Raw genomic sequence first — 23,914 nt, 5'->3', positions numbered from 1 at the left:
AATCTAAGATTATGGCTCAGTAAAAAAAGGTTGGAAAAAAATATAAAATTGTTTTGTATAGTTCCTGTTAAAGCAGTGTATGATTTTTATTTCATCCAATATAACATACCATTTGCTATAAAACTGAATTTTTTTTTTCCTTTTAAAACAAGTTAGCACCAGTCTTTGAGAAAAAATAGAAATTGTGTGTCCATAATTAGGGTAATAAATTTAGGAAATCTTTTCAATAATCTCTTTAAAGTCAATGATAACATTTTTTACATCTTTGTGTATCTAGCATCTAGGATGGCGACAGGCAATACCTCAATGAGTATTTAGTAAATATACTATTAGTGCCTTTTATCTCTTCTATTCCTTATTGCAATGTTTATTTATTGCTTTTTATTTCAGTTGAGCCTTGTAAGAAATTGACTTAATTTTTTTTTTTTTTTAACCTAGGGGATGTCCCACCCTTGTTCAAGCATTGCCAGGCCCTAGCACACAAGTTACTGCAGGCAGCAACCACACAGCAGTACTTTTAATGGATGGACAGGTCTTCACATTTGGAAGTTTTTCTGTAAGGAATTTTTTAAGCATTAATAGTATTGCATTGTACCATTGCCTTAACAATTTGTCTGTGTTAGCGATTGTTTCTGATTTCAGTGAAATTCTTGTGTTATGATTATTGCATATGCATATTTCCTGTCTTTACATCTAGCACACACAAGACCTGAATGACATTACTTTGAGATAACTTCTTCTCTAGGATAGCATTAGAATTTATTAAATTTAACAGTGTGTTGGAATTGGACATGCTCATTCCAGGTCAAAATCCTTTAAGCATTCAGTAGAGCTAATTCTGTCATTTGAAAGCGTATATCCCAACTAGGTTGCACAGATTAATTTTTTTTACCCTATAGAACTGTTTCTAACTTAGAACTTCTTAAAGTCCTAGTTTTTGTAAAAGATTTATTTAAAATTATAGTTTCCTTTTTCCTTTCTTCTCTCTCTCTGTCTCTCTGTTTGCTCCTCTCTCTTTCTTTTTGCCAAAACTTGAAGAGTGAAAATACTCTGAGAATTTTGTATAGTTTGGTCATAAGAGAGATCAAGGAAAAGCCTTATAAGACTGTGCTAGGTAAGCCTGTACTGTCTCTGTCATGGGTAACTGTTTACAACTCTATAACCTAAGTTTCTGGGATGTAATTTACAACCATTGATTTTTCAAAAATGTAAATGCGAACTTTAAGAAAAAATCTTTTGGGACACCTTTTGGGGTGGTTCAGTCGGTTAAATGTCTGGCCTTGGTCATGATCTCACCGTTCATGAGTTTGAGTCCTGCATTGGACTCCCTGCTGTCAGCATGGAGCCTGCTTGGGATTCTTTCTCTCCCTCTCTGCCCCTACCCTGCTTTTTTTCTCTTTATCTCTCTCTCTCTTTCTCAAAATAAATACACTTAAAAAAAAAAAAACCAAAGAATCTTTTATTTAGAAATAATTTTAAACTACAGAAAGGTTTCAGAAAGTAAGAGTAGTACATGGAATACCCATATACCCTTGAGCCAGATTCACCTGTTGGTAACACTTTGATTTGCTTTATCACTTGTACATGCATGCTCTTGTCTCTTACGCACTCTGTGGGTATGTGTGTAAAACTTTTTCTTTTCCTCTGAATCCTTTAAGAATAACTTTACATATATTATGACCTTTCATTCTTGAATACCTCAGTTTGTATTTTTTTGATTGATCCAATAATTACTTTTTGACATTTTTTGTCCCCTGCAGTCTAAGGTCAGTCATTGCATCTGATTATCAAGTCTCTTTAGTCTCCTTTAATCTGTACCATATCCACACCTTTTCTTTGTCTATTATGATGACATTGACGTTTTTGAAGAGTATGGTACTTTTGTTTTCTAATAAAATGGGCCTCATTTTTGTTTCTCTGCTGTTTTCTTAGGTTTAGATTCAGTTTGTACATTTCAAGCCAAAATACTATGTGAGTGATACTGTATTCTTCTCAGGTATCATGTCTAGAGGCAAAAAATGCCCACCTGCCCTTCATTGGTGATGTAATTTTTGATTAACTGGAAAATGTTTCATTTCTTTACTGTATTTGTCCCGTGTAATTAATAAGGAATTTATGGGTTGATTCAATTAAATGAGTCTTTTTAGGGTACCTGCTTTTCATACAACCCCCCCCCCCCGATTTAGCATCCCATTCTTGCCTAGACCAGCCTTTACTATAATGGTTGCAAAAAGATGATTTTCTAGTTCCAGTACCCCATCACATTTGCCAGTCGGCCCTTTGCATTTTAGTGTAAGAAGGAGCCCTTATTTAAATGTTTCGCACAGATGCATGTATTTGTATTTTTTTCATTATTGTCCTTAATTATTTGGTTGCTTCGGTTGTCTAATATTTCATTGATTTGAGTCTCTTCAGACTGGCTCCTGTGTTCTTGTGACATGCCCCTTCATTTTGGGGGACATTTCCTTATTTCCTGGCATAACAAGATGTTTCATACTTATCTGTATCCGTCCTAGAAGCAGCCATTTCTCTGAGAGCGCAGGTTCATTTTAGTGGAGAATAGGATTAGACACTCAGTTGAGCATGATGTATATTTATTGCTATGGGCTGTCTTTATATCCTCAGTACTCATTTATGTACATATACATATATGTGTAAGTATTTTAGAAATCATAAGCCCACACCAGTACCTCCAATTCCAATTCATCTCCACAGGGGTCTTTCTTACCTTAACCCATTCCATGTTTGTCTTGTTTCCTTTCTTTCACAGTAAGAATTTTGGCTTCTCACAGTATCAGTACATTTACTTCTCATTCACTAGTCCTAAAATATGGGCAAAATAGTTTTATATTTGCTATTCCCTCACTGCTATAAACACAAACTCACTAAAAGGAGTTCAGGGTTTTCTGTCACTCTTGCTCCTGCACCCTTTTACCTCTGTCTTTCCCCAAGGCTAAAAGGTATAAAGTCACATATTGTGTTTAAAAGTTACTTGGGTACTTTCTTCTTACCCCATATAAGTAGAATTATGTTATTCCTTTGGAATAGAGTTGGATTCATTTGTTTCAATTTGCTTTTTGTTTCATTTAAAAAAGTTAGTTAATATTAGTAAGAATAGGTACAAATAACAGATTCTTTGTGAAGAGCAGCAACAACCAAGGATCACCCTTCTTCCCCTTGTTTCTGAAAACAAGCCCTTTTTCAGATCCATTTGTCTCACTGTATCCTGGGGCAGGGGTTCATCTCTGAAAGTGAGTAAGATCTGATGTCAGGGGCTGAGGGACAAAGAGAGATGACCTTTCAGCATGGAGGAGATCACTTTGTCCTCAAACAATGAATGAGGCTCCTGAGGGGTATCAGCAGTAGGGCAGAAAAGGGACAGATTCAGAGGACTGTTTCACAGTGGTCTTCTTCTGCTTCCTGTGGTAACCATCTCCCTAGCCCTTTGTGGGAACACACAGGTTAAAATGCTGGCACCTGACATGTCATGCCCCCTTTGAGCTATAAGATTTCCAAGGAGAAGGGCTTGTGTCCCAATGAACTGTTTCAATTTGTTTTAGTTTTAGGATCCCTCTTCTCATATCCTTAGGTGTAATCTTATTTTTTGAATATGTAGAATATTAACATGTTTCTAAAAGTTAAGATATACAAAAATAGTATACTCTGTCAAATGTCATTTCCCCTGTATCCCTTTTACTCCATGCTTGTAAGTAATACACTTCATTGTTTTCCAGTTTATCTTTCCTGTGTTTCTTGTAAGATTAATAAATAAGTACACACATACACTGTCTACATCTGCATTGTATAGATACAGGGCTGTATGCATATATGTATGTGTACATATGTACACATGTATATCTATAATTATTTCTCCTCTTTATTTTTCAAAAGGTAGCATTATGCTCTTTTGCACTTTGCCCTTTTCACTTTTCTATATTTCCTCGAAATCATTCCACATTAGTTTGTAGAGATCTTCCTTATTCATTTTTTTATATCTGCATGGTACATTGTGCCTATATACTATATTTTATTCAGTCAGTTTCTTATGCTTGGACACTTAAGAACTTTCCAATATTTTGCAACAAAAACAATAAATACTTTTAGGGGTGTATCTTTGAGGTAAATTTCTAGAAGTAAGATTGCTGGGTTGAAGTTTCATGCCTATGTGGTTTTGGGAGATATTAACAATTCCTTTCTATTTTGCATTTTCACCAGCAATGGATAAGAATGCCTGTTTCTCTACAACTTTGCCAACACAGTGTGCTGTCATACCTTTTAACTTGTGTCACTCTGCTGGCTAAGAAGTGGCCCTGCATACTTTGAAGCCTTTTTCCTGTAGATGGTGCTGTGAACCTTCAAGCCCTTAACTACATTTAGTATTTTGACATTAAGGCTTAGATTTTCTCTTTGGGTGGATGATTTTACCATGCTTTTTCCAAGTCCTCTGTACTACTTTCTTCTCCTTCTCAGGCCACCCCTTTTTCAGGTTCCACCCCCTCTGCCTTGCAGTGGCAGGTGGGTGGGGAAAACAGTTGGAATTTGGTTTCTTCTTCTGGTTACAGGTGACTTAAAGTCAGCAGATCTGCTCTTTCCTAATACTGCTGAAGGCTTGAGTGATGTGTGGTTTTCTTTGCCGTGTGTATTGGTTTTTATATTGTTTAGGGGGAATTGTGAGCGGTAATGTTTGAAATCAGACAGCCATTATTGTCCTCTACTCCTAGAAGTCTTCGTTGTGAACTTTGATGAATTTCAATATGGCTTATATATAGCCACATTCTGAATCCCTGGGGTTGTCCAGACATCTGTGGTGTTCTTGTACAGCTTTTCTTTACATTAGTTTGTTGATAGTAAGGGAGTAGATATTTATTACAGTAGTTAATGACAAATAGAATTATTTTACTTCTAAAAACATAGTGTCCTTTGAATATGATATACTTTGCTCACTGTTCACATTTTTATGCCTTTTTCTGGGGGGTTTCAAAAAAATAAGGACAGACATTGAAAGAAGCTGAGAATAAACATCAAATTTTTTTTGGCTTCTATGTTTCTGTGTTTGCCACTTTTGCCTCCCCTGGTTCAGCCCAGGGATTGAAGTTTTGTTGCTTTTGCAGTCACTTTGTGGCTGTGGTTTCTTGCTGTGGTGTTAGAATTTGGAATGATAGAACTCCCTAGAAACCTAATAGTCAGCTAAGAATTAACCAGGCTTTTTGTAGTGCTCCAGGCTCCCTGTTCGTCAGTTTTTTTGTGAATGGTTTCTCATTCCCATTTACTTACAGACAATGATGCTGGAAGCCAACATCCAGCATTTTCTACCTTCTGGAGGGTTTTTGGAAGGGAAGTGCTGTTTAGGGGGGGTGGTGCAAACTCCTGAGCCTGGGGTAGATGAATGTTCACCTATTCACCATCAACATTCTTTTATAGCTACCAGCTTAGTAGTGGGAGGCTTCCTCTTAATTTTTAAATTAAACTCTTACCTAACCTAGTATCTGTGGACAGCCATAATTTTAAATGAGTTGACAATTATTTACTTAAGATATCTTTTCTTACCATTGATTCTGCTGTTTATATTGAAACATAAGTGAAATAGCTTTCTAACACATGATCATGTGTAACATATTTAATTTTCAAATTGTATTCACTATTGTAATATTGATTATTTTGGCCTTTACTAAAATATTTTCAGACTGTGATTTTAATAGTGACTTACATTTTATACTGTGAACTTAAAATATCACAGTGATATTTTTTTCAAAGTGAATTTTTTAAATGAACAATTTGTAATACTAATTTTTTTAACATGTATATTATACTTTCCATTTAAATTAAGTAAGGACAGTATTTCAGGGAGATTTCTTGCATAGAAAAATATTTCAGCTTTATATAATGCATTTGGTAGTTTATTAGGGGCAGAGTTTCTAAGAATAATAGAAATTATTTTATTCTTTTACAGATTTGAGTCCAAATTTCACATGAATGTCATTAATAAATAAAAGTACTAACAGTAAATAAAGAACAATTTTTCAAAGAGCTGTTTTGTCTATTGTCTTAACTTTGTAAAAAATTAGAGATTGTTTATACAGTAATGTTGTTATTATGGTTTATCTAATCTTTTAGAAAGGACAACTGGGCAGACCAATTTTGGATGTGCCATATTGGAATGCAAAACCAGCTCCCATGCCTAACATTGGATCAAAATACGGAAGAAAAGCTACCTGGATAGGTGCAAGTGGGGACCAGACTTTTTTACGAATTGATGAAGCACTTATTAATTCTCATGTGCTTGCTACATCAGAAATTTTTGCCAGTAAACACATAATAGGTAATACCCCCCAAAAAAATCCTCTCCAAATCTTTGTCTTGATTAATAGTAAATGGTTCATCATCTTTCTTTATCATTAGATAAGTCTTAGAACTTTCTGTTTTTTTTTCTATTTGAAGAAATTTTCAAGAAGCTTCTAAATGTCTGTGATTATATGAGTATTTATAAGCTAGGGAGTGGTGGAAATATGAGCTAAGTTGAAGTAGGATAAACCTTGTGTTGGAAGGAGGAATTTTTCTGTATTAGTTCTTGTTGGATAAATGGTAGAAATTAATTTCTATGACAGGTTATATAAGTCACACTTTGAAGTTCCATCTATAGATATCAATGTATACTTGTGTCTGTGATATCATAAATAATTACATAATAGAGTCATATAGAAATTAAGAGCGTATGTTGTGGATTTAGATAGTCTGAGGTTTTAGTCCTAATTCTATTACTTAAAAATGTTTAATTCATCTATTTAAGCTCAGTTCTGTCATCTGTGAAATGAATATAATAATAATAATACTTATAAGTAATACTTAATTTCTAAACTGAGGGAATATAAAAAGGTCATGGATTTTTAAGATGTATAAATGTCTTTCCTCAAGGCTTGGTACCTGCTTCTATATCAGAACCTCCTCCATTTAAATGTCTTCTGATCAATAAAGTAGATGGGAGTTGTAAAACTTTTAATGACTCTGAACAAGAGGACCTACAAGGATTCGGTGTGTGTCTTGACCCTGTGTATGATGTCATTTGGAGGTAAGCTCTATTTATAAAATAGAGTAGTAAATAAGTTTTGATCAAATTATGCTTTTGTGATGATGTAAAATTCATGTCTAAGCAGACTTTACATACATGAGTACTTTCTGTTTAACTGTGTTTTCCAGGACCTTTACAGTGTAGTTCAGTGCTTAATGGTAGCCAGGCTGCCTCAGTTTATCCCATATCCACAATTTGCTTTCTGTGTCAACTTGGAATAGTTACCATGACTCTATGTGCTTCACTTCTCTCATTTATACATTTAGAATGATAATAGTACCTACCTCTTAGATTGTTATGAGGAGTGAAGAATTTAGAGCTGAGGCACATAGTAGGTGCTATAGAATTATTTGCTAGTGTCATTATATTAAGCACTTTTAAGAATTCTGCTGTTAATTATTTTTCGTCTGTCAGCAATCATGTCTAAACTGTATAGAACTCATTCTATTTTTTCCATAAAGTTGAATTATTACTGACTATGTAGAAGAAATTGTGCCAAAGATAGTACAGAATAATTAAGATAAATGAACTCACCCTTTATGAATGGATACAAAATCCCCGTATCGGTAAAGAAATGTAAAAATGTATAGGGTTACCAACTCTGGAAACTACAAAAATGTAGAGAATGCATATAGATACACTAGAGACTCAAATTATATTGTATTTGTTTAAAATTTATCATGATGCTTTATGTACATAATGAGTAAAGAGTTGTCCTTGTCAGCAACTCTAGCCTTGAATACTAGGAGGAGGTGTTGCCTGCATTCCCAGGGTGACTTATCACAGGACTTACCTTTTTTCCCCCCTCTTGCATTATTTATTTGGCCAACTGCAGTGGACAGGAATTATATAAATTGAAAAGTTTAAGTGGCACCTCTAACTAAAAGGAAAAGGCTTTTTCTGTCTTCCTTCCTCTGCTCATGCCTGCTTTCATTTCTATCAGCCAGCCATGTCTTAAGAGGCCATGTTCTCTATCATTCCTAAGGCTGCATTCAGAGTGAAGGAATTAATTATATTGCTCCCCAGGTGGCTGATCAGCTTACTATCTTACTTGCGCACTTTGTGAGAAGGCCTGGAAGCCAGATTTGAGTAGTGCTTTTCATTCTCCCTGGAAGCATTACATAGGATAGATTAGATAATGAAAGACTGTAGGAAAGTAGTCTTACAGTAATTCCTACTGAGACCTGAAATACTAAGAACCAAAATTAGAGTGGTCATATGGGATAGCATGGAGGGAATAGAAAGGCACATGGTGTAAAGATAGACTAGTCATTAGGTATTTACTGATTACAAGTCCATATACAAGAGACTTAGTTACCAAAGAGCAAGCTCTGGCTTGGACCTAGGTTTAAATAGATGTTTTATTTTCTAGAATCTTTATAGAATATATGTAATCTTTATATGCTTTATTTTTAAATTAAGTAACTTTGCATTAACAAAATAAAAGTTGACAGTATAGAATTTGTTTATGGATACATTCACTAAATTAGAAATATTTTCTGAATTGGTTAATAGCAGAACTGGATTCTAATAGTATAATTAGAGCCATTTCCCTGCAGTCTTAACAGAACTCAGAAGTGTGGTAGACAGTTAGTTGAACCTTGCCTTTTTCACATATGGTGAGAGCATTGGGAGAGATGATCTCAAATGCCTCGGCAGATCCTTGACCATTTACCCCTTTGTTCCAGAGCAAAGATTGAAAGATGAAGAGCAGCCTCCCCTCCAGTGTTTTCACTAAAACAGCTGGAAGGTGTTTTCCTATAATCAGGATCAGAGTTTTATTCCATTATCCTTACTTCTGGCTATTTTGTGCCCTTTGTGTTTTGCACTAGAGTATTTTCGTTTTGCAGCTGTCATAGATACTGCAGATTTAGTATTAGCTTACTTTGACTTTCCTTCCAGCCAGACTGCTTCCTTTTGTATTCTTAACAGCAATTTTCTCCTGAATAATTAGAAACTTAGTATCTATAAAAAGCAGATAATGTTAAGGACAGTGACTTTATTTCCCACTTCAAAATATATACAAATAATACATGAATATGTGTTGTCATTTAAAAAAATTTTTTTTAATGTTTATTCATTTTTTGAAACAGAAAGAGGGAGAGAGACAGAGTGTGAGTGGGGGAGGGGCAGAGAGAGAGGGAGACGCAGAATCTGAAGCAGGCTTCAGGCACAGAGCCCTACCCGGAGCTCAAACTCATGGACTGCGAGATCATGACCCTAGTTGAATTCAAACGCTTAACCGACCAAACCACCCAGGTACCCCTGTTATTTTTTAAAAGAAGAGTTATGTGGTCCTTCTTCAGATCATTTTTTCCTCCTATAACAAATCTTACTAATTTTCTCTATGGGTCACAGGTATTAAGTTTGGCTTATGTTGTTTGATACCTTTTTAAAATGCATGTGTTTTTTTAATACAAATAAGAATATATTCATTTTAAAAGATAGGTTTTTTTTTTTTTTTTTACTAAACAACAGTCTCTAGGTGTTTCCAGTCCCTACTCTAAGAACTGCTTTATTTATTAAAAGTGTTTAGAATTCTTTTTTTTTTTTTTTTTTTTTCTGAGAGAGAGAGACAGCGTGAGAAGGGGAGGGTCAGAGAGAGAGGGAGACACAGAATCTGAAACAGGCTCCAGGCTCTGAGTTAGCTGTCGGCACAGAGCCCGACACGGGTCTCGAACCCATGAACCTTGAGATCATGACCTGAGCCAAAGTCGGCTGCGCAACCGACTGAGCCACCCAGCTGCCCCAAAACTGTTTAGAATTCTGTAGTTGATATACCAAAATACACTGAATTCCTTCCCTATCAATGAACAAAAATTTTAGATTATTTTTTGATGTTTTGGTATTATCTATAATACCCTAGTGAACAAACAAACACATATGTATATGTAAGCACAGAGTTTTGTATTTATGGGAGTATATTGCTATAAGGTAGCTTAAGAAGTGGATTTGCTGGGTCAGAATTGTGACATATACCTATCCAGTTCTCCTTTAGTACTCTCTCCATATGAGAATCCATATTTTCCCGTACTATCAGCATCACTATACAGTTGTTATTATTTAATAATATTAAATACTAATATTGATACTGTATAGTAATACAGCACTATTATTTTTAATTTTTGCTATTTTAATTTTATTCTGTAAATATTTAAACACATACTATATGACACAAAGTGAATGAGATAGACAATGCCCTTGCTCTTGGGGAAGTCATCTTTTTTTTTTTTTTTTTAATAGAGATAAAGACTATACGAAAGTGAATAACTAATATACTTTACAGATCTTGCTCAGCATCCTTAAGGAAAAAGAGGGTGCTATGATTGAGGTTAATAGTGGTGACCTATCTTCCATTTGGTGGAGATAGTATGAGTTAAGACCTTAAAGTATAAAAAGAACTAGACATTGGAAGAGTTAGGAAAAGTTTTCTGAGCAGGGACAGCTTAGTAGACCCAAATGCTTTGATACCAGCATGAGCTTTGCTATGTTTTTTTTTTTCTTTCATAGTTAATTGTCAAGTTGGTTTCCATATAACACCCAGTGCTCATCCCAACAAGTGCCTTCCTCCATGCCCATCACTCCCCTTCCCCTCTCCCTCACCCCCATCAGCCCTCATTTTGTTCTCAGTACTCAAGAGTCTCTCATGATTTGCCTCCCACCCTCTCCCCAACTATTTTCCCCTTCTCCTCTCCCATGGTCTTCCACTAGGTTTCTCCTAATCCACCTATACGTGAAAACATATGGTATCTGTCTTTCTCTGCCTGACTTATTTTGCTCAGCATAACACCCTCAAGTTCCATACATGTTGCTACAAACGGCCAGATTTCTCATGCCATGTAGTATTCCATTGTATAGATAAACCACATCTTCTTGATCCATTTGTCAGTTGATAGACACTTAGGCTCTTTCCATGTTTTGGCTATTGTTGAAAGTGCTGCTGTGAACATTGGGGTACATGTGCCCCTATGCATCAGCACTCCTGTATCCCTTGGGTAAATTCCTAGCAATGCTATAACTGGGACATAGGGGAGTTCTATTGTTAACTTTTTGAGGAACTTCCACACTGTTTTCCAGAGGGGCTACACTAGTTTACGTTCCCACCAACAGTGTAGGAGGGTGCCTGTTTCTCCACATCCTCACTCGCATCTATAGTCTTCTTGATTTGTTCATTTTTGCCACTCTGATCGGCATGAGGTGGTATCTCAATGTGGTTTTGATCTGCATTTCCCTGATGATGAGGGACACTGAGCATCATTTAATGTGTGTCTTGGCCATCTGAATATCCTCTTTGGAGAAGTGTCTGTTCATGTCTTCTGCACATTTCAGATTTTCTATCTCTTCCCGTGTGAATTTGGGTAGTGCTTGCATGTTTAGGAATTTGTCCATTTCTTCTAGGTTGTCCAGTTTGTTGCCATATAATTTTTCATAGTATTCCCTGATAATTGCTTGTATTTCTGAGGGATTGATTGTAATAAATCCATTTTCATTCATGATTTTGTCTATTTGAGTGCTCTCTCTTTTCTTTTTGAGAAGCCTGGCTAAACGTTTATCAATTTTGTTCATTTTTTTTAAAAAACAACTTTTGGTTTCGTTGTTCAGCTGTTTTTTGGGGATTCTATATTGTTTATTTCTGCCCTGATTTTTATTATTTCTCTTCTTCTGCTGGGTTTAGGGTGCTCTTGTTGCTCTGCTTCTAGCTCCTTTAGGTGCACTGTTAGATTTTGTATTTGTGCTTTTTCTAATTTCTTGAAATAGAACTGGAATGCAATGTACTTTCCTCTTAGGACTGCCTTTGCCGCATCCCATAGAGTTTGTATTTTCATTTTTATTTGTTTCCATATATTTTTTAATTTCTTATCTAATTGCCTGATTGGCCCATTCATTCTTTAGTAGGGTGTTCTTTAACCTCCATGTTTTTGGAGGTTTTCCAGGCTTCTTCCTGTGATTGATTTCAAGTTTCAAAGCATTATAATCTTGAGAGTGTACATGGTATGATCTCAGTTCTTTTATATTTACTGAGGGCTGCTTTATGTCCCACTATGTGATCTATCTTGGAGAATGTGCCATGCACACTTGAGAAGAAAGTAAATTCCCTGGCCTCAGGATGTAGAGTTCTAAATATATCTGTCAGATCCATCTGGTCCAATGTGTCTTTCAAGTCCATTATTTCTTTAGTGATTTTCTGTCTGGTTGACCTATCCATTGTTGTAAGCTGAGTATTGAATTTCCCTGTTATTAGCACATTCTTATCTATGAGCCTGTTTCTGTTTGTGATTAATTGTTTTATATATTTAGGTGCTCCCATATTCGGTGCATAGACATTTATAATTATTAGCTCTTCCTGATGGATAGATCTTGTAATTATTATAGAATGCCCTTCTTCATCCCTTGTTACTGCCTTTACTTTAAAGTCCAGTTTGTCTAATATAAGTATGGCTACTCCAGCTTTCTTTTGACTTCCAGTAGCATGATAGATATTTCTCTATCCCCTTATTTTCAAACTGAAGGTGTCCTCGGGTCTAAATTGAGTTTCTTGTAGACAGCGAATAGATGGATTTTGTTTTTTTATCCATTCTGCTACCCTTTGTCTTTTGATTGGAGCATTTGGTCCATTTACATTCAGTGTTATTATTGAAAAATATGGGTTTAGAGTCATTGTGTTCTTTGTAGGGTTCATGCTTATAGTGGTGTCTCTGGTACCTTGTGTTCCTTGCAACATTTCCCTCATAGAGTCCTCCTTAGGATTTCTTGTAAGGCTGGTTTAGTGGTGATAAATTCTTTCAGTGTTTGTTTATTTCTCTCTTTTTTTTTTTTTAATGTTTTATTTATTTCTAGGAGAGAGAGAGAGAGACAGCGTGAGCAGGGGAGGGTCAGAGAGAGAGGGAGTCACAGACTGAAACAGGCTCCAGGCTCCGAGCTGGCAGTCAACACAGAGCCCGACGCGGGGCTCGAACCCACGAACCGCGAGATCATGACCTAAGCGAAAGTCGGATGCTTAACCGACTAAGCCACCCAGGCGCCCACACTCTCTCTCCTTCTATTCCTCTCCTTCTATTTTGAATGACAGGCTTGCTGGATAGAGGATTCTTGGCTGCATATTTTTCCTGTTCATCACATTAAAGATTTCCTGCCATTCCTTTCTGGCCTGCCAAGTTTCAGTAGATAGATCTGTAACCACTCTGATAGGTCTCCCTTTGTATGTTAGGGCCCTTTTATCCCTAGCTGCTTTCAGAATTCTTTGTCCTTAATTTTGCCAGTTTCACTATGATATGTCATGTAGAAGATCGATTCAAGTTACATCTGCGGGGAGTTCTCTGTGCCTCTTGGATTTCAGTGTCTGTTTCCTTCCCCTGATTGGGGAAGATCTCAGCTATAATTTGTTCGAGTACTCCTTCAGTGCCTTTCCCTCTTTCTTCCTCTTCTGGAATTCCTATGATATGGATATTGTTCCATTTGATTGTATCACTCAGTTCTCAAACTCTCCTTTGGTGCGCCTGGATCAGTTTATCTCTCTTGGCTTCCTCTTTTTGTATAATTGTGTCTTCTAATTCACCTATTCTCCTCTCTGCTTCTTTAGTTCGTGCATTGGACGCCTCCATTTTATTATGCACCTCATTTATAGCCTTTTTTAATTCATCACAACTATTTTTAAGCTCCATAGTCTTTGTAGCAATAGCTCTTCTGCTGTCTTCCATGCCTTTTTCAAACCCAGTGATTAATTTTATGACTATTGTTCTAAATTCTTGTTCAGTTATTTTGCTTATATCTGTTTTGAGCAGTTCTTTAGCTGTTAATTCTTCCTGGAATTTCTTTGGAGGAGAGTTCTTCCGTTTCATCCTTTTGGCTAGCTTTCTGTCTCTTGTTAGTTTTAAAAGCTTGTTATGCGCTCTGCACCTTCGAGTACTGCTATTTTAAAAAAGGCTCATTGACTGTCCAGGGCCTGTCCTTTCAGGAAGTGTTCTTTTAATGGTGTCTCTTCATCTCTCTTGTTGAGACTTTGGTTATTTTTGAAACGCCCAGAGTTCGAGAGACCCCAAAAACAGACCACCAGAGACCAGAGTCAAAGCCAATCGGCAAGGGTCGTTTATTTGCAGGTTCGAACCTGGACCTCCGCACACTCGTCGCCGGTGACGCTGAGAGGCCCCGAACAAAGTCTTTGCAGCCTTTTTATAGACAGGAGTAAACAAGTCATGGGGAGGGACAGGGGATCTCTATGGTTACAGGTTTGTCATTGGTTGATATTTAAATGTGAACATATACCACATTTGATTGTTTCCCGCCATCAGGTTTTTGACGGGATCCAATTACAACATTTAGGATACCTTTGAATTCAACCAATCACAGAGCGAGCCTAGGGTCTTGTTCGGCGACTAACAGGTTAACTTTAACATTAGGTAACAGGGTCCTATCTATAGTTTCTATCTCCAGGCCTCTCCCTCAGTAATGTGGAGGGTGGTCGCTGGACTTTCCTGATTGGGTGTTGCAAGGGTGGTTTCTCCTGCCTTGGGCAATGTGTAACTGCCTGATAGTTTCAGGAAAGCTGAAACTAAGCCTTAAGCAATGGTACAGAAGCGGAAGGAGCTAGTTAGGTTTTAGTTTCCCGTAGTGCAAGCACTTGTACAGAAGCAGAAAAGCTGGTTGAGTTTTTGGTTTAGTTTGTCTAGGCCCCTCACTCCAAGGAGCCGGCACCGATGCAAGTACAAAAGGGTCTTTATTACAAGCTTGAGCAGGGGCTCACCCAGCCTGCTGGTGTCATGGCAGCAAGGTGAAGCCAAGAACAATAGCGAACAGGGTTTTTAAGGAGTAAGGGATGGGGGTGTTACAGTACATGTAGCATCATCACATAAGCACCAATTACAATTACAGCTTCGACCATTCAGTGTCTGTGAGGTGTTCATTACTTTTGGTGGGACCCAATCATGACCTTTGAGAATCCTTTGAAAATGACCAATTGTGAGGTGAGTTCAAAGGGCCCACATGGGGTTCAGACAAGCAGTGAGAAATTGGCTAGTTTGTATCTGCAGTTTCCAGCCTTGACTCAGACCATAGGAATGTTCCTATTTTTTTTCTTTTTGATTAGCTGAACTGAGGGCGGTCTGAGGATGGCTTTAGCCTTGAACAGTCTGAGGCTTTTCCTGGGACTGGGACTGGGGCTACGTGCAGCCCGAGGTTTCTCTTAATGGAGGACTTAATTTTTGGCTCTTCATTTTATTTTCCTACTCGTAGTGGTATTTGGGAGTCTCCACCATGTCCACCATGTGTACTTTGGCTTCTTTCGTGAGGTAGCCTTGGAAAGGAAAACAGACAGACAAACACACAGGGAACAAAGGCATGCAGGCGGACAGACAAATCCAACAAACAAGCAAATGGAAAGGGAAAAACAAAAAAAGAAAAAAGGAAAAAAAGACCCAAAAGACAAAGGACAGTCTAAAAGCATAAAACCGGCATTCCCAGCTACAGATAAAAAGAAGGGTGTATATAGTGCTGATGGAAGAGCATATACAAAGAGAGAAATGAAAGGGCAGGGAGAAAGCGAAAGTGGACAATGACCAGGCAGAGAGACTAAGAGGCTTAATTCAGGGAGAGAAAGAGGTGAATATGGTAGGAGGCGAGGAGAAAGAAACAAAGATCATGTTACTCAGAGAAACTGTATAGTCTGATTACTCCTGAGAGAGATAGAAAGGTAGTGGTGGAGGAATAGAATATACATCCAGAGAATGGATTAAATGTGACTGTTAAAACAAACCAATGACCAGAGTGCCCAGTCCAGCAGAGGGGAGGGATACGAATGAGACGAGGGAAAACATATCTGAATAGAAAGAATTGATCTAGAATTAATCACGGCAGTGCTTCCATGTTGGTCTTGCCCTGGGCTCCAGTGGGGGGAAAAAAAAAAAAAAAGGCAGCTCTCTAGCGGCGGGGGGTGGGGGGGGATATGGGGGAGTTCGGTGTGGTTTGGTGTAGGCAGGTCTTAGCCTCCACTGTGATCCTGCAGGCTGCTCCCTAGGGTCCCGCCTTGGTGGTTGTGGGGAGAAAAACAGCGGTGCCCCAGTCCCCTCTCAAACCAAGCGTTGCAACTCACTCTTTTGGTTCTGATCTCCCTGTGCCATGGGCGTAGCCAACATGGGCCATGTTCTATGTACCAAGCCCCGCCTCATTTCCAGGCCTTAGTCCGAGCGCTTTATTGATACGCCCGAAATATAATCCCACAGGCTAGGCTGCTTCCCAGCTGGGGATCCCGCTGGGAGAGCAGTGGAGCAGTTTCAGGCTGGTCCGCTTCCTTGCTGGGGGTCAAGTTGGGAGAGCGGTGGAGCAGTTTCTCCTGGGGCCGCCTGGGACTGGGGCACACAGCCCAATGTCAGCATCACAGCTAGAAATAGGATCACTCTCCATCCCAAGCCGAGGTTTTTCCTCTTCTCCAGGGACAGTTCTATGAGCTGTTCTGCTGCTCTTTCTCCTCCCCTCGACTCTCCGCAGCTCCCCGTGAAAGGGTTTCCCACTCCTCCCTCCCTTTCTCTGGGTCCCAGACCATTTTTATCTTCTCCAGTTTGCACTCAGCACCTATAAGGTTGTCTTCTTAGTGGACTCTGTCTCTTTTCCTCCCAAACTCCTGTGGTTCAGTGTCCTATGACTTCAGGCCTTCTCTGTTTGAGAGATGGGAGCAAGCAAAATGTACACAGCTCCCTACTTCTCCATCATCTTTCCTCCCTCCTCGCTTGGCTATGTTTTAGGAACTTGAAGAAAGCCAGTGTGGTTAAAGCATAGTGAGTGAGTGGCGTGAAATAAATTCAGAGGAGTAGGCAGGGCTGGAACATTTAGGACTTTGTAGGGTAGATTAAGAAATTTGAGTTTTCGCCAAATAGAAAGTCTTTGTAGGATTTTGAGTTGGGAAGTGACACTAAGAGATACTTACCATGTGGAAAATAGATGGAAGGAGGCAAGCACAGATATTGGAGGTTAACCGTAGCAGTGCAAGGGAGAGATGATGGCATGAAACAGAGTTGTGGTGGGAAAGATGGAGGGGAGCAGGAAGCAGCACGTAGTTTTGTATAGAGTCAATAGAACTTGGTTGTATTGGGCTGAGAGGATGGTTAAGGAAAGAAAGTAGTCAGGGATAATTCCCAAATTCTGATTTGGGCATTTGAATAGACATTGGTGGCACTAACTGAGCCAGGAAAGGCAGAGAAAGGAACCGATTTTGTCATGATTTCTGTTTTTGATATGTTAAGTAAGCAGTTAGATAAGTGAGCCAAGCTCAAAGGAGTAGTCTGGCCTGGGAATGTAAATTCCAGATTTCGTAGTTTATAGGTATATCTAAAGCTGTGGTTTTGAACGAGATCCCTGGGGCAGAGAATGTAGGTTGAGGAGAGTCCTGAGCTTCAAAATTTTTAAGTTAGGTGAGAGAGGAGGAACTAATCAGGAGACTAGAAAGAGCAGCCAGTAAACTATGAGAAAAAGACCAGAGGGTGTGCTGACATAGAAGTGAAAAGGAGAGTGGGTCAAAAAGAGGAGTATTTAATGATGTTAAATATTGCTGAAGGCTTGACTAAGTAGATAACAAGAAAAATTCTATTAGGTTTAGCTATTTAGAAGTTATTTGTAACTTTGAGAATAGTTTCATGGAAGCGTTAGATGTGCAAACTAGATTGGTGTGGTTTGAGGAATGAATGGGGATTTCCACTTTGGGCAATTTGAAAATTTTAAAAAGTTTACATTTTATACATTGCTTGGCACTCAGCCAAGAAAGACATTGCTAATATACTGCCCCTGTCCCTCACCCCCACCTCAAAGAAAGAAAACCAGCATACAAATAAAAATCATACCTCATGAGGTGACCCTTGAGAAGTAAGCAAGCAATCAGCACTGTAAACACAGGATTTTGCTGAGGGCAGCTGCTGATAATCATTGCTGCAGTTTAGAAGACAAACATGCCAGCTACAAGGTGAGGGAGACGGAAACTGATCCTGAAAACTCTGTTAAGCATCTGGCCTTGGAATGATGCTGAAGTGGGATCAACTAGATAGTACCCTCTGTCTCCAGCAGAAGGCAAGTGTAAGTCCTCCATTTAGGCCCATAGGTTTTAATGAATTAAGATTCCATCAAATATGAGCACTAAGTCAAAGATTGCTTAACATGTTAACATGTAAGTAATGTCAAATATAAGCACAGAGTCAGATTGCTTAACATATTAGTAATATCACTTTTAATGAAATTCAGCAAAAGACAAGGAATGTGATCTTGGAATTATCAGAAATAATATAAACTATATATGAAATGTTTAAAAAATAAAAGATGGAATTGAGCAAACAAAAGAAACTCATAATGAGACCCAAAATGATGAGGCATATTTGTAAAACAACCAAGCAAAGCGTTTATAAATGAAGATTAGTTTTTTACAAAATGCATGAGTAGATCAGATTTGAACATTTGAAAAGGGAATTACACAAAATGCTACACAGACAAGAATATAAAAAATGTGCTTCCATTATCTACAATGAAGAGAAATTGTAGTGAAATTATAGTACACTAAGACTAAGAGAAAAATCTTAAAAGCAACTAGAGAGAAATCACACAAACACACACAAAACTAGATTAAATTAAAACTTAATAGTACAATTATATTAATGCTACTAATTATAGCAGGTACTTTCATAGAATGTTTTCTATGCCAAGTATTATTTTTAAGTTTAAAATAAAAAATTATTAAAAACTTTTTATTTTAAATTATGGTAAAAAACGTAAAATTTAACCATTTCTAAGTGTACAATTCAGCAGTGGTAAGTATATTCACATTGTTATATAATAAATTTCCAGAATGTTTTTATCTTGCAAAACTGAAAGTCTGTACTCAAAGAACAGTTCCCTAATACTCCATCCCTTTAAGCCTCTAGCAGCCACCATTCTACTTTCTGTGAATTTGACTACTTTTGATATATAAGTGGAATCATACAATATTTGTCTTTTTTATGACTAGCTTATTTCTAGCATCTTGTCCTCGAGATTCATTTGTATTGTAGCCTGTGACAGAATTTTTTCCCTCTTGAGGCTGGAATAACATTCCATTGTATGTTTCAACCACATTTTATTTATCCACCATCCATCCATGGATGCTTAAGTTGCTTCCATCTCTTGGCTGTTGGGGATAATGTTGCTATGGTTGTGAGTGTGCAAATACCTCTTCAAGATTGTCCTTTCTGTTCTTTTGGATATACACCAGAAGAGGGATTGCTGCATTTAAGTGCTTTTATATTTAGTAAATTTGGATCATCAAGCATCATTGATTAATAAGACCATCCTTAATAAATGAATCTGATTGTTCGCTGTATCTGAAACAGATCAGATTTTCAAAAAAATCCATGTATTCTGTGTAGGCATACCAGTTGTGAAAAAATGAGGATTTTGTTTTTCCTTCCCATCTACTCTTGTATTAATGCTTTAGGGGCTATTTATAAAATTATCCACAGAAGCATTTTTGAGTGGTTTTTATTTTTTTGCCATCAGTAATAGAATGGACAAATAGTTGTAATATAGTCACATGAGCAATATACTCTGTAACAACGAGAATGAATGAACTTGCAGTTATACACCACAGTATAAATACATTGTAAGAATATTCTATTGTTTGAAGAAGGCAAGCCACAGAAAAACACAGAAAGTGTGTATCCTGTTCATAAACAATTCGAAACATGAAACTTAAATAATGTACAATTTTGATATAACATACAAAAAATCATAAACCTATGAGAATGATAAACTTTTAAACTTCATAGAAATTGCTTCCTTTGAAAGAAAAGGAAAGAAATTAAGTAGGGAGAGAGATCCTGGGCACTTAAAAGATAGGAGGAATGTTCTTTTTACTAGTGTACATTATGCCATTATTCTCATACCTTATTTTGAAAATATTTTGTTACTGTTCTTCTGTATGTACTCTGTAGTTGATTAAAACAACTGCTCCAAAAAGAATTCATAGCAAAAAAGTGGTAAAGAAGTGGCAGGTTTTTGAGAATTTTTTATGGAAGATTTAAGGGAAATGAGATAATTTATCTTTGAGAAATTGAGGGGTATTGTGGGTCCCTTATGGTTTACTGTTTATTAGTAAGGTTGAACATCTCCTTACACTTTGTATTTCCTTTGTGGAAACAGCATCCCAGGTCTATTGTCCACTTTTGATACTAGATTGATACCTCTTATTGGCTTGCAGGAGTTCTTATACATTGTGGATACTGTTCTTTTGTCTCGTGTATGTTTCATATATTTTCTTTTAACTTGTCCTTTGTCTTTAAACTTTATTTGTGGAATTTCTGTAGTACAGAGCTTTATATATGTATGCATCATGGGTACTATTGCTCTTTTACTCAAAAATATCATGGTCTATATTACTGTTTCGTTCAAATTATTAGTGACATAAATCATTTTATTTATATATGTAGCTCGGATAGAGAAAATAATGAGCTACATTTTATCCTTTTTAAGCTGTTTGTAGTCCCTTTGTATCATCAGTTCTACTTTAGACATTGTTTTTCAATGAAACTGTATGTTGAAGTGCTATAATTATTCTTTCTTGAAGGTTTCGACCAAATACTAGGGAGCTGTGGTGTTACAATGCAGTGGTTGCTGATGCCAGACTTCCCTCTGCAGCAGACATGCAGTCCAGATGTAGTATTCTGAGTCCTGAACTTGCCTTACCAACAGGATCCAGGGCTCTGACCACCCGATCTCATGCAGCTTTGCACATTCTAGGTAGGGTTGCTCTTTGATGATCAGCTCAATTTTATTCATACACTGTGCTGAGAATTTTTAAGAATATTTAGATTTGTATGTCATGTTTTCATGTGTGTTAAACAATAACATGTTAAAAGTTTAACCCCCTAACTTTAAGAGGTTTGTTTATCCCACAAAGAACAATACATCAGACAGAACCAACACAATTTATGTATGCCCAAATATAAAGCATCTCTGAAGATAATTTTCCTAATAAGTATATATTTTTTAATTAATGGCTTTGTTTTGCTTAAATATACGAACTTTAGAGATGCAGATAGAATATTCAAATGTGTAATTGTAATATTTAATTTATATACATTATTTTAAATGGCATTATATAAAATACATATCTATATAATTATGAAATTTATACATATTATTTTTGTCTCTTATATAACATAGTTTTCCTTTACTTCTATTTACTTAATTTGCAGTATAACATTTTTTTCAGTTTATATAGATATTCTGTTGGTGGAAATTTTATACCAATCCACATAACTGCTTATTTTGTTGCTTTTTAAAAAGGTCCTTAAAAAGACTCCTTTGTGTTTATCTAAACTTTGCAGTTGTGAAATCATATTTCTAAGTATAATTACTAGATCATACATATAATTCCTTGCTTCTCTTTTCTCAAGTTTCATCTGGTAAATCATTGTAAACATCTAAAACTAAAGATGTGTTTTTTGCAAAACATTGACACATAGAATGTATTTAAATATGATAATTACCCAAGCAGTGGAGAATTCTTATTGGTTGGAGGTGTTCTTTCATGAAACGTTGTTTAAAGTTTGGAATACATTTATTGAGCACACTCAGAGTTTATACTATTTTAATTTATTCCCTACAGCATCTCCTGTCATCAATATAATACGAAATTTTAATTTCAAGGAGTTGAATTTTTGTTTGTTTGTTTTTAGGTTGCCTTGATACCTTAGCAGCTATGCAAGATTTAAAAATGGGTGTTGCAAGTACTGAGGAGGAGACTCAAGCAGTAATGAAAGTTTATTCCAAAGAAGATTATAGTGTAGTAAACAGGTTTGAAAGTATGTATATTTATGTTTAGGAAATAATTATTTTATAAGTGAAATATAAATATAGGTATCTTAAAACTTAAGTTATTATTTGTATCTTTTAGGTCATGGAGGGGGCTGGGGTTACTCTGCACATTCAGTAGAAGCTATACGTTTTAGTGCCGACACTGATATTTTACTTGGTGGCCTTGGTCTGTTTGGAGGTAGAGGAGAATATACTGCTAAAATTAAGGTAAGCAGTTTGTTGATGCTGTTGCCCTTTTTTGAAGACGTTTTGACGTAGTTTATTATGTTATATATAATATAATATACTAAAAAAGGACTTGAAGAAACATTGCTAAAATCTAATATAATACTGCTAAATCATTGACTCATTAGAAAACCAAAAGTCAAGAAGGGAGGAAATGAATGGAAAATGATTTTCCAATAATTTTAGGTTGAAAAAGACTGTAATAGTCAATCTCAGTCCCTTGTGCTGAACTTCCTAGTGGTCTAGGAACAGCAGCACCTTGTATATGCTTCCATTTTTGTAGCCACTTTAATGACAAGGGCACAAACTGTTTGATGCAGGACATTTTGATGTAGCTTTAAAAGTCATTAGGGGATCTGGGTGGCTAAATAGGTTAAGCATCCAACTTTTGATTTTGGCCCAGTCATGATCTCATGGTTCGTGAGACTCAGCCCCGAATTGGGCTCCATTGCTAACCGTGGAGCCTGCTTAGGCTTCTCTTTCTCTCTGTCTCTCTGCCTCTCCCCTGCTTGTGTGCATGTTCACTCTCTCAAGTAAATAAAAAAAAAAAAAAATTAGCATTTTTGATGTAAAATACTGTGTAAGCAAACATGATCACCGTAAGATTGGGGACCAGGATTGAAGTGAGATGGAATATGGGATATGGAGTTCATCAGGTAAACAAAATAAAAATAATTAAAAGTCTTAAGTTAATTCACATGTTCATATCAGAAAGGGTCTGCAGTTATTCCAGGCAAAGGATGTGCTCATTCTTTGAAAATTCACTAATAGCTTGAATGTTCTGCTTCTCATATTAATCTGATTTTGCCTTTTTTTTCATTTTTATTTTTCTGAAAAAGCATGAGTAGGGGAGGGACAGAGAGAGAGGGAGACACAGAAGCTGAAGCAGGCTTCAGGCTCGGAGCTGTCAGCGCAGAGCCCAGTGCGGGGCTAGAACTCACAGACCACAAGATCATGATCTGAATTGAAGTTGGCCGCTTAACTGACTGAGCCACCCAGGCATCCCAATTTTTAGATATTATTGAGAGAACTAAGAATATATCTCCGGAACAGACAGCATTTAATTGAGAATTTTTAATGAAGCCTGCTGTTGAAATGAAGGCACTAACTATACTTTTACTTTAAAGGCAAAATCAGATTGGGGCACCTGGGTGGCTCAGTCAGTTAAGTGACTGACTTTATCTCAGATCATGATCTCACAGTCTCTGAGTTCTAGCCTTGTATCGGGCTCTGTGCCGACAGCTCAGAACCTGGAGCCTGCCTAAGATTCTGTTTCCCTCTCTCTCTCTGCCCCTCCCCTGCGCGTACTCTGTTTTTCTCTGTCTCGCAATAAATGAATAAACATTAAAAAGTTTTTTTAATGTCTAAAAATTATATTAATATGTTAAAATTCCCTTATAATGATGGGTTTTGAGGACACCTCCCATAGAGGCCCAACCAGAGCTGACAAACTTTTTAAAATATTTACTTATTTCTGGCTATGATTGGAATACATGTGGTAAAGAAACACAGATAATATAGAGATTAAGTAAGTAAGAATTAAAAGCCCCTAGAGTTATATAGAAGACAGGGATAGAGGGGTGCCTGGGTGGCTTAGTTGGTTAAGCGTCCGACTTTCGCTTAGGTCATGATCTCACGGTTCGTGGGTTCGAGCCCCGTGTCGGGCTCTGTGCTGACTGCCAGCTCAGAGCCTGGAGCCTGTTTCAGTCTGTGACTCCCTTTCTCTCTGACCCTCCCCTGCTCACGCTGTCTCTCTCTCTGTCTTCTAGAAATAAATAAACACTAAAAAAAAAAAGAAGA

General features: G+C 37.1%; 1 protein-coding gene across 1 annotated transcript in view; it reads left to right on the top strand.

Annotated features, from left to right (window-relative positions):
* MYCBP2 (MYC binding protein 2) overlaps positions 1-23,914 on the top strand; it is a 280,386-nt gene that overhangs the window by 105,247 nt on the left and 151,225 nt on the right. The window contains exons 21-26 of the mRNA XM_039252458.1: positions 439-556; positions 6,115-6,319; positions 6,913-7,066; positions 20,637-20,809; positions 21,751-21,876; positions 21,969-22,096. Coding sequence (XP_039108389.1) covers positions 439-556; positions 6,115-6,319; positions 6,913-7,066; positions 20,637-20,809; positions 21,751-21,876; positions 21,969-22,096 — 904 coding nt within the window. The remainder of the gene's footprint in view (positions 1-438; positions 557-6,114; positions 6,320-6,912; positions 7,067-20,636; positions 20,810-21,750; positions 21,877-21,968; positions 22,097-23,914) is intronic.

Source organism: Hyaena hyaena, unplaced genomic scaffold, assembly GCF_003009895.1.
Source record: "Hyaena hyaena isolate Hyena2069 unplaced genomic scaffold, ASM300989v1 scaffold_413, whole genome shotgun sequence".
NCBI classification, from domain to species: domain Eukaryota; kingdom Metazoa; phylum Chordata; class Mammalia; order Carnivora; family Hyaenidae; genus Hyaena; species Hyaena hyaena.
This window is presented reverse-complemented; position numbering and strand designations above follow the sequence as displayed.